The sequence below is a fragment of the Apodemus sylvaticus genome, chromosome 3 (genome assembly GCF_947179515.1).
Source record: "Apodemus sylvaticus chromosome 3, mApoSyl1.1, whole genome shotgun sequence".
In the NCBI taxonomy this organism is placed as follows: domain Eukaryota; kingdom Metazoa; phylum Chordata; class Mammalia; order Rodentia; family Muridae; genus Apodemus; species Apodemus sylvaticus.
Window position 1 is genome coordinate 14,869,299 of NC_067474.1, and position 16,309 is coordinate 14,885,607.

Here is a 16,309-nt window from a genome sequence, read left to right on the forward strand (position 1 = left end):
CTATGGAAATGAGATTGCAAGGTATTTTTTTTTTTGAGGTATATTTATGGATTCACATGACTAAGCAAATGGTATAAATTCCAGGAAAGGTTATTATTTTCTTTGCTTGAACTCAGTATCTTGAAAATTTTTTATTTACTCCTTGTTTGTATTGTCAGAAAAAGGAATCAAGAAATGCTTGCGATTTCAGGGAAGGCAGTTAAATGATTAACAATTTAATAGAGTGCTGCTGGATACATGGGACACTTTCTTTCCTTTGCAGTCTTTCATCTTTGGCTAGCTCGTGATTACCATACTAATATATGATTATCTTTCTCCTGTCGGGATATGTGCAATGCCCTCTGGGCCTCCCTCTATAGCGACTACACTTAACTACTCCCCAGGTTTACCCAGTGCATGACGTTCACATGTCCAATTGCCCAGAGGGACCTGACAGACAACTGGCAATTTTAATTGCATTTTAATTAACAAAGGAGATTAAATTTGTTAAACATTTCATTTATATTCATTAAACATATCCATTCATTAAAATAAAACAAATACATATGTGAGAAAATGATCTAACCTGATTCTTTAATCTGCTTAGCATTTACCCAAAACCTTTTAGAAATCCATTAATGACAACAGAGAGATTTAACAGGAAAATCATTTGACAGTTTCAGACAAAAAAAAATCTAACAGCAAAGAACAAAGTAAAAGTTTTGGGTTACCAAGAACATTTGATGAGCCCTAGAATTTGAAAAACCTTTCTATGAAGAAAAAAAAGGAAATGTTATCAATGCAGCTTACTACTATGTAATTTCTGTTTACAAATAGAAAATTAGCACATATAACCATTAACCATTGTTTATTTCCAGGAAATCATATTTCTGTAATATGAAATGGATTAAGATGATAGTCACAATTTATAAAAAGCCAACTGGAACCTTAGGATAACTCATACTGTAGTTAGCTTCCTAGTTTTGAATTTAGTTAATTCAACCCCTAATTCATTATGGGAATCTTAAATTGAGTATGTTTTTATAAAAGACCACAGTGAGAATTGCAGAGAAAGAGTCCAATTACATGTGAAATAAGTTGGGCCAACGATGCTGCAATTCTCAAATGCAGATTTCATGTCTATGTGAGTTGATAATTCTTATATAAATTGCTAACTACATTCATGTGACATTGTTTCAATTTTTTTTTAAATTGAATGCTTTTAATCATGAAAAAGATCAAGCATTAAGGTCAAACAACCCACAGGAACCGTCCACTGCAAAGAACCAGCCTGGCCGACTTCTGTCCATCAACCTTCCTCAGACCTCAAACACACCTGCTGCTCAGCAATCAAAGAGGTTCGAACATTCTGCATTTCTTCATTCTTTCTTTTTTCTTGCTCTTCAAGTTGTTCCAGAAACTTAGCTTTTTCTTCCTGAAGTTTCTCTTGAAGTTCAGCAACTAAGCTTGAAGAATCTTCTCTGGCTGACTCAATGGCAGAACTTAAAAATTGAAAAGAGATTTTTAAAAAACCAGTAAGAGATAATCAATTATCAAATATTTCAAATATCATACTTAGGTTATTTACTTCCCAAAAACCCAAGATAATGAGAAATATATTTCTATCCCTATAAACTGAAGAGGAAGAAACACATACCCGGTGACTTCTTAGAAAAAGTTACTTTCCATAAAATAGATTTGGGCTCAATTTGATGTCTAATGGTAAATAACATGAAGCTAAAACAGAATTCTCCATACAAAGAAATCTATGCATCCTTAGACTGATTCACTTTACTCAAACCGTGACCATCTTTTAGCATGCCAGCAGAGAATGGACACGTAAAGCCCGGGTGAATGGTTGCACACTGGTTAGTCATCGTAAATCTTTTTTTATTTTCTTATTGGTTATTTTATTTATTTATATTTCATATGTTGTCCCCCTTCTAGGTCTCCCAACTGCAACCCCCCCATCACATCCCCCTGTCCTTTGCCTCCCCCTCCCAGGTACCCACTCCCTGCTCATCACTCTAGCATTCCTCTATTCTGGGGCATCAAGACTCTATGTGATATAGAAACAGAAGGAACACTTTTCCACAAAATAGAAACAGAAGGAACACTTCCTATTTTGTTCTATGAAGCCAGTTATGATAACTAAACCACAAAGACCAAACAAAGAACTTCAAGCCAATTTCCCTTATGAATACTGATGCAAAAATACTCAATAAAATTCTCACAGACCGAATCCAAGAATGAAACCAAATCCAAGAACGAAGCCGAATCCAAGAACGAAACCGAATCCAATCAAAATGATCATTCACCATGATCAAGTAGGCTTCCCCCCAGGGATGCAAGGATGGTTCAATATACAGAAATCCATCAACATAACCCACTATATAAACAAACTCAAAGAAAAAAAACCCCACATGATCATTTCATTAGATGTTAAAAAAAAGCATTTCACAAAATTGGGCACTCATTCATGTTAAGTCTTGGAAAGATTGGGAACTCAAGGCCGATATCGAAACATAATAGTAAAAGCAATATTCAGGAAACCAGGAGCCAACATCAAACTAAATGGAGAGACACTTGAAGTAATCCCACTAAATCAGGGACTAGACAAAGTTGCCCACTCTATCCCTATCTATTCAATATAGTTCTCGAAGTTCTAAATAGATACAACAAAAGGAGGTCAAATGGATACAAATTGAAAAGGAAGAAGTCAAAATATCACTATTTGCAGATGATATGACTGTATACTTAAAGTGACCCCAAAATTTACACCAGAGAACTTCTACAGCTGATAAACAACTTCTGCAAAGTGGCTGGATAAAAAAATCAGTACGCTACCTTTATACAAAGGATAAAAAGGATAAGAAAGAAATTAGGGAAATGACACCCTTCACAATAGTCACAAATAATATAAAATATCTTTGTATGGCTCTACCCAAGCAAGTGAAAGAAAGTATGACAAGAACTTCAAGTCTCTGAAAAAATCAAAGATGATCTCACATGCTCATGGATTGGCAGGATTAACATAGTAAAGATGGCCACCTTATCAAAAGCAATCTATAGATTCAACACAATCCCTGTCAAAATTCCAGTTCAATTCTTCACAGTGATAGAAAGAGCAATTCTCAAATTCATCTAGAATAAAAAAAGAAAAAGAAAAAAAAAAACAGGATAGTGGAAAAACTATTCTCAACAATAAAAGAACTTCTGGGAGAATCACCATCCCTGACCTCAAGCTGAACTAAAGAGCAATATTGATAATTTCAAAAACAAACAAACCTCATGGTATTGGTACAGTGACAGACAGTAGATCAATGGAATAGAATTGAAGACCCAGAAACAAACCCACACATATGGTCATTTGATTATTGTCGAAGAAGTCAAAACCATCCAGTGGAAAAATACAACATTTTCAACAAATGGTACTGGTTTAACTGGTGGTCGGCATATAATCTTAGATCTTAATTTTCCTTCAACCTTAAAGAGTTCTAAAATATTGACTTTGAAGTATTGAATCAAGTCAGGCATGGTAGTTCATCCCTGCACTCACATCTCTGCAAACTTTCTTACCCATAGCAGTGTGGGTTTCACATATTCTCAGTGCCTGGCCTACAAGGCAATGCTCTTGTATCAAACTCTATTAGAAGCTGTTGTGTTGTTATTAGAAAATAAACTTTCAATGTGTATCTGATTGATCTTAAAAGACACTGTAATGTTTTGGAATGGAGGTACAAATTATAAACCGGGTTAAAAAGTTTATGCTTTTTATGCTCATGCCTAGTTTATTATAATTATGGTGGCAATGTACAATTAATACTATAGCAATTGAAATTATGCACAAGAATTACTGGGAATCTTTTACCCATACACCCAAATTTACAGATAAAGCCAGCCCAAACTTGTACACTCAGACAAATCTTCCTTCTTAAGCACTTAACCATCAGTCTGATTTATAACTTAGTGCAAACAGGCTGTAATCGTCTATTTCATAGAGCACAGCATTAAAATGTAAAGGATTCATTTTGTTTCTTCTTGGGGGTGAAAAAATGTTGCTGTACAAGTTAAAGCTTTATCAAAGCTGCATACAGGAAGTGTTAATGAGAAACATGAGGACTCAGGATTCTAACAATGCATAAAACTAGACATAGGCAGGGCTGAGAGGTAATCCTAATCAACTAGTACAGGTTCTGAAAAACTTACTTGTACACCTGGAGGGTACATAACAATAATTTAGAATATAGGTCATAACCACATTTAGATAATCAAGTGGAGCACTGTATGAAATGTACTGAAGTGGGGCTACAACTGGTAACAGTCACAAATTCAAATTTTACTGTAAACAAAACGCTTTCTGAATGATACCATGATGGAGAACATGTAGCAAATAAGCAAAGGTTTGTATCACTAAGAATGAAACAGTATTGTTCAAATTGTGTGACTGGGGGTGTGTAAGCACCAGGGCAAATATCTATTCTTTCTAATTTTTTTTTTTTAATCTTTGTATCACTGTGTTTTGGGATAAATGCTAGGCTGAGGTGACACAGGAGAGAGAGTTCTAGTCATGCAAGCATATACAGCTATCACACTCACTCTCTCTGAAAAGTGCCTATGATCCCCTGAGCCAAAAAGAGTATCCCAAGGGATTAGCACGGAGATCCACATTGATGCTTTAAAAGGCTGGAGGGTTGAAACATAAAGCCTAAGGCCTGAGACGGAAGAGCTAACCAACACAGGAATGACATGGTAACAGTTCATATAACCAACTGTTGTTCAGTTTTCTTCTTCTAAACTACCACTTCCTGGCTTTGGGGAAGCAGAGCTGTGAACTGGCAAAGGGGTAGTAGTGGTGATAAAGGGGCACACTGAGATTCAAACAAAGGTGTGGGGCTTTGGGGCATGTCTCAGCTGCCTTTCTAAATACTAAAGAGCTTCCATTCCATACAGCACAGGAGTCTTCTTTTTCAGAGGGCTGCAGTTCCATTCTCAAAACTCAGATCCTTTACAAACAAGATCCTGTCACAGAATTCAGTTGCTTCCAGACCCACTGTGACTTTCAAACCAGGTATCCAAGTAAGTCAACGTAATCAAAGGAGGTTTGCATTCATCAATTACTCAAATTTCTTTTGGCAAAAACATGGAAAGATAGGGTAGAGAATGCACCTAACGTAGGAGACATAAGCTATTAGTATGGAAGAAGAACCCAAATCTTCTGTTATGGTACAAACAATAAAAGTGTTAACCTAATGATCTCTGTTCTATTAAACTTTGGCAAAATCAGTCACTGAAAACAAATACATGAATGTGCATGGTGCACTGCAATAAAGCTGTATCAGAAGCCCCCACACCTGCAGGATCAATATCTTAATTATACAATGAATGCCTGGCAGCATAGATATTATATATTGTTTCTATACACAAATGTCTAAGGCAAAGATTAACTTCCAAATTAGGCAAAGAAAATCACTAATATAGTCTTATAATAAAATATAAATGTGCCCTCTCAAGATATCCTATTCCACTATACTCTCAAGAGAGTCAAGAGAGGTAGGAATATCTACCTGGTGAGATGAAATACAGGAAATGAAGTAGCCACTGTGTTGGAAAGCAAGAGCACTTTACCTTCCTTAGAAGAGCATGTGCCATCGTGCTCCTGAGACTAAGAAAAGGATGGGGACGCTGGGAGTGTGCATATGTAACCGGAGAGACAACACACCTTTTAAAGGTGGACAGATTCCTAGATTCCAGCTTGTCGATCCATGCCATAAATAGATCATCTGCTAATTTTGTTAGAATCTGGTTAGCAGGCATTAAATATCTGGCTTCAAATCTTGATTAAAAGCTGACCTTGCTGCACAGATGTCACAGCAGCTTACTGTCAATGACAAAAGGTTTTGTACTTCATTGTCTTTGAAGAATTGTGTAATTATTGCTCCCCACCCCCAAGACTAGTTGGCAGAGATGCTTGTCTTCCTCCTAGTCTGTATATCATACTTATCTAACACATTTAATGGCAAAGGCTGGCTAAACCTGACTTGTAGAGTGAATTTACAATTATAAGATATCTTGATTGGCTTGTACAAAGGCTATGAGTATTTGGGGTTTGTCGGCAGTGTCTGTGTTCCTTCTGAAAGGAAAAAAGTATTGCTGGGTAAGCCTCTAAATCATGGAAGTAACACATTCCTGCCTGAGTATGTGGTTTTGGGGCATTTATCGTAAACTTGTAAGGCTGTCTACGTGTTCAGGGAACAAAGCAAAATCTACTTTTTTATAAGGTCTAGATTAGCATATAAGCTTCTATAACCCTTAGACCACACACTGAAGTAGATATCTGTGCCTAAGAGAAATGAATGGTGCCCAGAAATTTCCGGGTACTATAGGATAATCACAATTACGACAGTATAGATAGGGAATCAGTATTTTCCTTTTGCAGAGTTACCATCGAGTGCTCTACTTGGTCCCTGTACAGACTAAAAACTTTACTACAATAATCTCCTAAATTACTATGAGAGACCATGGCTGTCTTTCATAAAGTACTGTCTATATTAGTCGCTTTTCTGTTGCTATGATAAAACATTATGAGCAAGGAAACTTAAGGAAGACTTTAGTTTAGATTCATAGTTTAAGAGTGCCATTTGGCATGGATGAGGTAAAGTCCAAATGTAGTAGAGCCTGAGCCTAAGACCATTTTGTGACAATTCTTCCAGTTATGTCAAAATAGCAGAACTTGAAATCAGTACAAATATTATCCCCTGCCTCCCCCCCCCCAAAAAAAAAGCAACAGAAATTTGGTCTATGCTTATTTAGAAGTGACTTACTTCTACCGGGAGCAATTCTTGGGAGTTAGTGAGAAAGCTCAGCGGGTAAAGTACTTGCCATGCTGACTTAAGTTGGAATCCCCCAGAAACTATATAAAACCAAGTGTGGTAGCATACCTCTGAAATCCAAGCATACTACTAGTAACATGGGAGGTAGAAATATAAGAATCCTTGGAGGCTTATAGGTTAACTCTTCTGAGTATCCAGTAGTAAACGTTAAAAAGAAAAGAGGCCTGGTGTCAAACAAGGCTGTCCTTTGATCTCTGCACAGGGCCTAATACACATATGACCCTTTCCCTAAGCATTTCTTAAATTATGTCATCACTTGGTCACTGAGCCCACTGAACCAATAAATAAAAATGTTATCTGCTATATAGCTGGTTTAATTTCATAGATAAGAACAGAAAAGACTATTAATGTGTCACAGGTTTCCTGGGATGTCTCTAGGTATTACCGTGTCTGGTAATAGAGGGGACAAAAAGAAAACTAATGAAAAATTATACCACCTAAGAATGGGGATGTAGCTCAGTGGTGTACTTGACTAGCATGTACAAAGCTCTGGGTTTAGACACAAACACCCAATTTTTAAAAAGTTAAATTGAGAACCTTATGGCCTTATAGAAGTAATGGCAGTTTCCTTACAAAGATTTGGGCCTTGTCCTGTCAGGAACAGTGACCACCAGACAAAGAACTGGCTAAGATAATGAATGGAGCAGATAATAAAAGGAAGCTGCATATATTTTCCAGTTGCAGGGTAATCACAGAAATAAAGGCTAGTAAATAAATCTACCCACATTAAAGCTTTTATGTGCTCTTTTATGTTTCCTAAGGTTTTATAATTCCTTCTTCTACTCCTACACGTCATGAAGTAAGGTCCAAGAAGGGTAGTTATGCTCTACTTTTTTTCAGCTTTTAACCTACAGAATGGCAGTGATTGTAACAAAACAAAAAGGAAAAGGAACAATGTTCAATCAAGGAAGGATAGAATAACATCAATTTGAGTCTTGGAAAACAGAGAGGATAAGGAAATTTCAGGCATATGTGGGACAAAAGTTACATCATGTGAAACAAATATATTAATTGAAGTGTTTTTATTTGGGCATTAAATATGAATAAATATCAAATTCTGACTACTATGTTTAAAACAGTGTACAATGCTAGACTGCTCCCCCAGCCCCCCACAACACTGCTACCAGCTCTTCAAGGCAAAGATTCTACATTTCCCAAAATCCCTTGAAGAGCTTCAACTATGCCAATAAAAGAACACCTGCAAGGTTTGGGAGACAGAAGAGAGGCTCCAGTCCTATTCTCCACAAGTGGTTGTAGCCTGTTGTCTCACAAGTAACAGAGAACTACTCATCTTATGTTGCAGACTAAGCCAACACTGGCTGCTTTAAGAGGTTCTTGAGTACTATGGCAGCTTCCCAGCGAGCCATGGAGAATCAACTTTGATGGGCACTTCAGAGGATGTCTTGATATTTCACTTAGAGCTTGACAAAGTCTCACTAAACATTAGTCAGTCTCTTTAGGCCCTTTAGACTCCAACCTTGACAATTGTTCTTGTCAGGCTAGCACTGCTGAGCTGTGGCATCAAGTTTGTAAGTCAGTTTGGAGAAAATTTCCCACTCATGCAATCTCATCTCTCTCAATATTGGATCAAATTCTTCATTTCCTACTCTTGGTTTCTTATCCCTCTAGTTTGCTATCAGCAAGAATCTCGGAAGATCAGTTGGACAGGTTAAAATTTCCTGTCATTTGATGGCTTTGTCTTTATAAGGTTCCATCTATTGATCCTGTTACCTAGAATAAACTTGAACTAGTCCATGCTGTACTAAATAAGAACTAAACTCAGTTTTACAGCATAGCTACTGCAATAATTCATTAATATACTCTGCTATGACCAATTTACCATCCAGTTCTTTGATGAGCTTTTTCAGTCATTACACTGTTTTGACTTTTTGTCTTCAAGTTCTATTTCCACAGACATTAAAAAAATTAAATAAAAAGAAACACACAAGCAAGAAGTCTAGAATTTAAGAGCATTAGCTTTCCGACCAGAGAAAACAATGATGAAATTGCAGTATCAAGAAAGCAATAGTGAGGACCATTTGGCATATTCCTATCAACATAAACTCAAAAAAAAAAAAATAGGAAAAGAACAAAAGTGATTTCAACTGAAAAATTTAGTGAAAGGTATAAATCACATGTTTCAAAAACATTTTTATGCAAATGATTTGTTTCCTTTTTAAAACAAATTATAAACTAAAACTAGTTTACTGTGTAGCCCAGGCTTGGCTTCACAACAATCCTCCTGCCTTAGCCTCCCAAGAACTTGGATTAAAGGCATAAGCTATCACACCTCGCTCCAGCAATAATAAATTTACATAATGTTATTTTCATCTTTATGATGAGTAGTATTTGAAGGTAAATTTTCTTCACTTTTTGAAAACATCCCAGTTCTTCTATTTAATTATAAAAAAAAAATCAACAAATCAAGGTATTATAATTAACAGAGACATCTGAAATAATAAATTACATTCTAAACTTAATACTTACCTTTTGGCTATTTGATTCTCAAGATGTTTAACTTTTTCTAATAACTCTTTCTCAACAAGTTCTCTCTCCAATTTAAATTGATCTAGTGCAGTTTGAACAGCTTTGTCTTTTTCAAAATTAAGCTTCTGAATTAACTCTTCTTTGTCTTGCTTGTGGTTCATGGCCAATCTCTCCTTGTCTTTCTCAAGGTTCTGAAGAAGTGCTTCATACTTCTCTTCTTGTTGGTTTATTTTCTCATCTTTTTGTTTTTCAAGAGCACTCAGTTCTGAGTTCAATTTAGTCTGCAATTCAACTATTTGTTCATTCAATTTTTTTTCTACTTCAAATGCTTGGTGATGCAAAGATGTAACATTGTCTAATTCAGCCTTAAGTATATTAGATTCTTCTTCATGTCTACTGATTAACTCTGAAATGCACTGATCTTTTTCAATTGTCATTAAAGCTCTTAACTCTGATAAACCTACCTGATAACTCTCATTATTATCATGAATTTTTTGGTTTAGTTTATTTATTTCTGTTCTTAAATTTTCAGTCTCTTGTTCAAGTAGAGACTTCAACGTTTCCTTCTGCTGTGTTCTGCTCTCTTCCAACAAGATCTTTATCTCATCCGTTTCTGCTTCCTTTAGTGCAAGTTCAACCTCTAACTTACACCTCATGTCTGACAAGTCAGAGACCTTGAGTTTCAATTCCTGCAACTCTTGCTCTTTTTCCTGAATAGTTGAGGCATGAGATTCTAGCATCTGGTCAATTTTTTGCTGATTTTCCTTTTTTAATTTCTCCAAAGACATTTTGTGGTCTGTTATAACTTTCTCAGACTCCTGTGTGTGCCTGATACGCAGTGTGTCCTCTAATTCCTTTAGGTGACTTTGCTCTAAGCACTGAAATTCTGCTCTCAATGACACTAGTTTTTCCTCATGCAGCCTTTTCAGGTCTTCTAACACCATCTCTCGTGACTGCTTCAGTTCTTTAATTTCACAATTCTGAGTATGCATTATATTTTCCATCTCTAACAACTTCTGATCCTTATCTTGCTGCATGCAGACAATAGCATCCTTTTCAAGTTTAATTGAAGTAAATTCATTATCTTTATTTTGTAAAGCCTCCTCAAGGGAAACTAAATCTTCTTTCAATTTTAAAATTTTATTTACATTTTCTTCACTGTCTTTTGCTAGAGCATCAAGTTTGCATTCATACTCAATTTTTAAAGATTGGAGTTCTTGCTGATGCTTTTCCTTTAGTGTTACTTCTAGGGAATATTTTACTTTTTCAATAATATTTCTTATTTCTACAGCTGTACATTTTAAATAATTTGATAAGTCACACTGTTCTTTTTGTACGAATGTTCTAAAGTGGCATAGATCATCCTTGATGGTTTGTATACTAATGTGAGAGTCTTGAGCAGCAACTCTGCATTTCTCCAGCTGGACATGTAATGCAGCCCGATCCCCAAGGCCCTCGTTCCCGCGTGTGCTTGTGTCTTGCATGCGCCTACTATCTATTGCATTGATGACTGAAGAATAAAGTGACTCCACCATCATTTCTGGACTTTGTGGATCACTTATAGGGTTAGGAGACGATAAATTTTCTTCTATCACAAACTCATTCACAGCAGACATAAAGTCAGACTCGGGACTTTCTGCTAATGAATCCAAGTCTATAGAAGCTTGGTGAACAGTTTGTTCTGTGTTTGGATGGGAGATGGTTTCAAAATCAAATGTATGAGCATCGATGCTATCTGGAGATAATTCTTCTAAGGGACACACTGCCGGACATAAGGTATCCTGAACAATTAGTGGAGGAGGAGTTTTTGGTGAGGTAGTAGTTGTAATGCCTGTTGTACTTTCTATTCTTGGAGAAGCAGCTGACTGTGGGGATGCCTGACTTGTGGATACCTGAAACACAAAGTTAAAGTCTTAAATATCTGTAACATCACAAACATCGTATATTATTAAATATATTTAAAACAACTCATTTGCCTTTTGTTCATTCAGCAGATCTGTAATGGTCTGTGACATTTCATCCAAACTTTGTGCTGCTTTTACCAAATTATGTAGGGCAAGTACATGCTGGTGTAGAGGTTCAAAGTCACAAAGTAAGGGAACCCTGGGAAAAGAATAATAGATTTTTAGTTTCTAACAAAAACTGCAGACAAATTATTTCACTATGTTAAAAAACAATGCACAGCATGGTCGATCCTTCTTAAGCAAGGACAGGCAAACTGAAAGAAGTCTGCACAATCCTAAAACACCAAGTATAGCAGATTAGGAAGCCACAAGAAGACCAATCATCATCTTCATCATTTTAAGATCAACTCAAGTCAAAAGTATTCATGGCTGTTACCTGAGGAATGGCTGCACTTCTGAAGGACAAAATGATTGAAGAAACTGTAAATCTTTTAATGATATATCTGGAAGTTCACAGTCAAATTTTCGAGGCTTCTGAGTCTATGACAGGAAAAAAAACCTTTACCAATAGAAAGGATGCATTTATGATTTCTTGCAACAATTAAATCAACTATAAGAGACGACAAAAGCATGTCAAATGATCTTCTCTCAATTAGGAGAGAAAAATAATAGACTTAAACAAAAGACCATGCAAATATGACAGGGCACGCTAGTCCAGAAACTGAGCTGCTCGATGAGAACTACCATGCTTGTTGTTTCTCTTTTGTCCCAGCACCATTTTACAAACATTCTAGGATCCCATCAACACTAAACGGCACCATATGTTACACTCTGTATATGATATTCTCCAATTTTGCCTTGACCTGCAGAATGGTCACATGTCTCTACAGTAAACTTAGAAAGATTTTTTTCTTTGTTATTCTCATTTTGAAGAGTTCAAACTCTAATCCTAAATGAAAAATGGATTGTAAAGACCTACTAATTATTTTTTATAATACTGGCAAGAATTGGTATCTATTAAAAGTAACTCTGATTATCTTAATAACTAGTCAAGAAGATTTAAATATGTCAAGATAATATTCATGAAATAGGTTCATTCATAAATGAGTATGTGAATTCTAATTATAATTGTGCATTCTTAAGAAATACTTCCATGCAGAAACATGTCTGAAATTGACCTCTTAAAAAGGAGTGGAGGGACACATTGGAAAGAGGGGACAATAAGATTGATCAGAGACTGTCTTCCTGTAACATCAGAAGCTACACCCACAAAGTCTCACCAAAATGACCACCTGAACATGAGCTAAACAAGGAGAACACTAATAAACACATTAAGTTGCATGGGGAAAAGCCCACAAAGCTCAACCCTACTCAAAGAACTATTGACAACTGAGTAAAAAGCTGGGAGCAGGAGAGGTTATCTTTCCCAGGGTTGTCCAGTGTCAAATGGTCAACTCTGAAAATATACATATATGTAGCACTATATGGACTCAGATTATATCTAGGAATATTTATATGTACACATATATACATATAATACCAATGGATTTTTAAAGGGAAGGGAGAAACATTGTAATTAAAATTTAATCTTAAAAATTAACAACAAAAAAGTTAACACATATTAAAGCTTATACCAGGTAACCCTTAAAGCCAAGACATTTGATGTTAATCACTATCACTCACAACTTTCTGTTTGTGATAAATGCTTCTAACCCTGAATAAGGTTTTATAATACAGAAATTTAGTCCTGTTTAGAAAAAAAAAATACATACACAAAATGAGGAAGGCCAGGAGTCCAGTCCCTTAAACAGACGATTTCTTAAAAAGGACTTCCCTATGCAAAGAAACCAGGAACATGGTTATTTCAGAAATTACTTAAGAAACAAAAAATAAAGAAGGAAAAGGGTAAATAAATAAATACTTACTAAATAATTTCCCAAAGGATTCCCTTTTTGACTTTTCAGCTTCGTATAGCTGTTTTCCATCTTTGACTAAAGCACCAGCCCACTTAGAAGAGGAACATTAATGTTAATAACGTATACCAATTATGAATGTTAATATATGATTAAATAATTAGGATTGCCTACCTCTCTGTAGTGTTTAATGAACATTTTCCTCCTCACAACCTCAACAACAGCCAGGCAGTACATCTGAGGGACGGTGCTGAGAGCCTCGACAATCCGGACTCTCTCCAGCAGCTCCATCACCAGGCGCAGCAAGGCTTGCAGCTTCTCTCCATCCTGGTCAGCATGAAGCATCACAAAACAACACCACCTACAGAGAAACATTCATTGTGTTCAACATTTGCTAAAAGTCATCTTCTGGGTAAGCTATAAAGATTGAAGCACTATAAAGTCTAACCCTAGGGTTGGTCAATATGCACTTGAGTGTAATCATAAGGGGAAATTACTGTTATTACTGGGAAGATTAAATAAAACCATGAACTAAATGAAATATGACAGAATCTCTTACTTTAGTCTGACATGAAGATTGTTTGCTAGCTCTTGTTTGGCAGTGGTACACTTCTGTTTAATATCCAACAGTTTTCTGTGGTTTTGCAACATAATCATTAGCTGATTTGCATGACTCAGGCACAGATCAGGTAACACAGATGCATCCTTCAAGTTTTCAGCTCTCATCTGATTAGCTAAAAATCCCTTTGGGAAGAAAAAGTTTTATGAATATTTACTTTTGGATACATAAAGACACAAGCTCTCCAGTAAGAGAAGACAATGAATCACTTTTCATTTATATTCCTAAAAATTAGCTGGGGGGTCGGAGGGATGGCGATTCCAAAGACAGAAAGCCTTCTGCACCTTAAAAGCTTTACTAAAATAATTAACCCAAACACAAGCCAAAAGCAAACAAATTTTTTTAAATGTCAGGGAAACATAAAATTTAAGCTATCCTAGACTTTTATAATATTTGTGTTTTCTTATTAAAAATAAGCACATGAAGCATCAACATCACAAGGAATAGACATGTAACAACTACCAGAAACCATAGCACTTAAGCAGGAAGCCAGTCTGGGCCAAGTAGGAAAACTCCAGTCCATGAAGTAGGGAAGGTGGGAGGGAGAGGGTGAGGGAATGAGAAGAGGGATGGTAGCACAAAATGAAATTCAGCTACTTGGTTCTGGGAGCTGGAAAACAGTGGTCATAAACGCAATACCTGAGCAAGCTCTTTCTGTTCATTTACCAGCCGGCTACAGCTAGCAATCATCTGGTCCAAGGCATACAGCCGATCTTCAAGCCCTTTAATGGCTTTCATATTCTGATTATCAAGTTTGGCAATAGTCTGATGGCATTCTAACATAAACGGTTGAATAATCTTTGGGTCAAGCTAAATGAGAAGGAAACATAAATGAGTAAAATCTTCTGGAAATAGTTTTATCTATATTTCACAGTAACTGAACACAGAGTCAGATACAAAAGAGAGAGAAAATGATACAGAAAAAGAATGCACGGGGAAATCAAGTTATATTTCCAAAGGAAGGCTAATAGAATGAACCCCATTCTAAACAAGTCCTAAACAAACTACAATACAAAAATAATTGAGCATAATTTCAGTTATCACAAATCTCAGCCAATGCTCTAATTCTCAGTATCCCTAAGAATGTGTTATTTTCAAAGTCATCAAGGTCATATAAAAGTAGAGCTAATGACAAACCCATTCTTTGGTAGTAACTCATCATCGTCTCTCAAATCATCTTCCATAGCCAGGTATGCTGGCATATCTGTAATTCAGAACTCAGGAAACAAGGTAGAAAGACCAAATTCAGGCCAGCACAGACAACTCCACAAGTCCCCATTCTTTAGAAAGGCAAGGTTTTTCTTCCCAAGTGGGACAGAAAGCTTAGTTTAAACTTAATCTCTACTACAAGGAAATTATTTGATTAATAAGGTTTCTTAATCTTTAATCTTTCCTGTCCTGACTTTAGTTCTCTGTGTTTGTGTATAAAATGTAGTTATGTATGCACCTGATGGTAACTGTTTTCTAGTACAACTGGTCACAGATATTAAATGATGTTGTTTCATTCAAGGCTCCTGGAACTGTGGCATAATATACTAACTACCTTTGCCAATCTCCTCATCCTCAGCTCTGCTCCTCCTTCACAGATCCCTCCTCAGATTCTGATTACGCTGTATGGTTTTAGCATTCATTAAGCATAACGCATTTATTTATTTTGAGACAGGGTCTCATTCAAGGAACTCACACTACATTGCCCAGGTTAGTCTCAAACTTTCAGTGTTGGGATTATATGTGGGAACTATCACCAATAACTTGAAAGAACATTTTATTACTGTATCATTATTGATATTTTAGTACTTGTAACTAACCCTAGAGCCTTGGTGGGTAAAAAAGACATATACAAAAAGGGATGTCTTCTCTCCTTTCACATTGAGTCCTGGGGATTAAAATGAGGTTTCAGGCTTTTACCTACTGAGTCACCTTACCAGCTTCTAAGCTCAACTTTTAATGGAGGAAAACTTGCATAGCTTTTCAAGCCTCAGAGAGCATTCTGAATACCTGCAATTATCAACATGCAGATAACATCAACCACGTTATTTCTTCAACTATGTTTATTTTGTGTATGTAAATGCATACATGTGTGTGGGCACGAATGTGAGCTCTCAAAAGCCATAGCATACACATGCAAGTCAAAGGACAACTTGTGAGAGTCAATTCCCTCCTGTGGCCCACTAGGACTCAAACATCATATTCAGATATCCTTTACCCACTAAGTCATCTCATTGAGGTCTTTTTGACTGTCTTTCTGATGCATAAAGGAGGAATTTGAACCATTAAATACCATTAAAACCATTAAATAAGGTTAGGGAAGGATAAAACAGAGAGATAATTCAAGTGATGTGAACAATGGTCAGAAAGAGAAAAACAATGGATTTATCTTGATTTATTTACTATTTTGTGGACAATTTTATTCCATTTCCCCCAAAGATAATAAAAACTACAATTTCCAGATAAATTTTTATTAATATTAATCATTTGAATAATTACCTAGGTTTCTATCATCAGCATTTATTG

General features: G+C 36.1%; 1 protein-coding gene across 1 annotated transcript in view; it reads right to left on the reverse strand.

Annotated features, from left to right (window-relative positions):
• Positions 1 to 16,309, reverse strand: part of Rb1cc1 (RB1 inducible coiled-coil 1) — a 54,456-nt gene that overhangs the window by 11,622 nt on the left and 26,525 nt on the right. The window contains exons 8-16 of the mRNA XM_052175989.1: positions 14,435 to 14,605; positions 13,736 to 13,920; positions 13,351 to 13,537; positions 13,189 to 13,270; positions 13,036 to 13,097; positions 11,700 to 11,803; positions 11,336 to 11,462; positions 9,360 to 11,251; positions 1,316 to 1,481 (exon numbers count right to left, since the gene is read on the reverse strand). Coding sequence (XP_052031949.1) covers positions 1,316 to 1,481; positions 9,360 to 11,251; positions 11,336 to 11,462; positions 11,700 to 11,803; positions 13,036 to 13,097; positions 13,189 to 13,270; positions 13,351 to 13,537; positions 13,736 to 13,920; positions 14,435 to 14,605 — 2,976 coding nt within the window. The remainder of the gene's footprint in view (positions 1 to 1,315; positions 1,482 to 9,359; positions 11,252 to 11,335; positions 11,463 to 11,699; positions 11,804 to 13,035; positions 13,098 to 13,188; positions 13,271 to 13,350; positions 13,538 to 13,735; positions 13,921 to 14,434; positions 14,606 to 16,309) is intronic.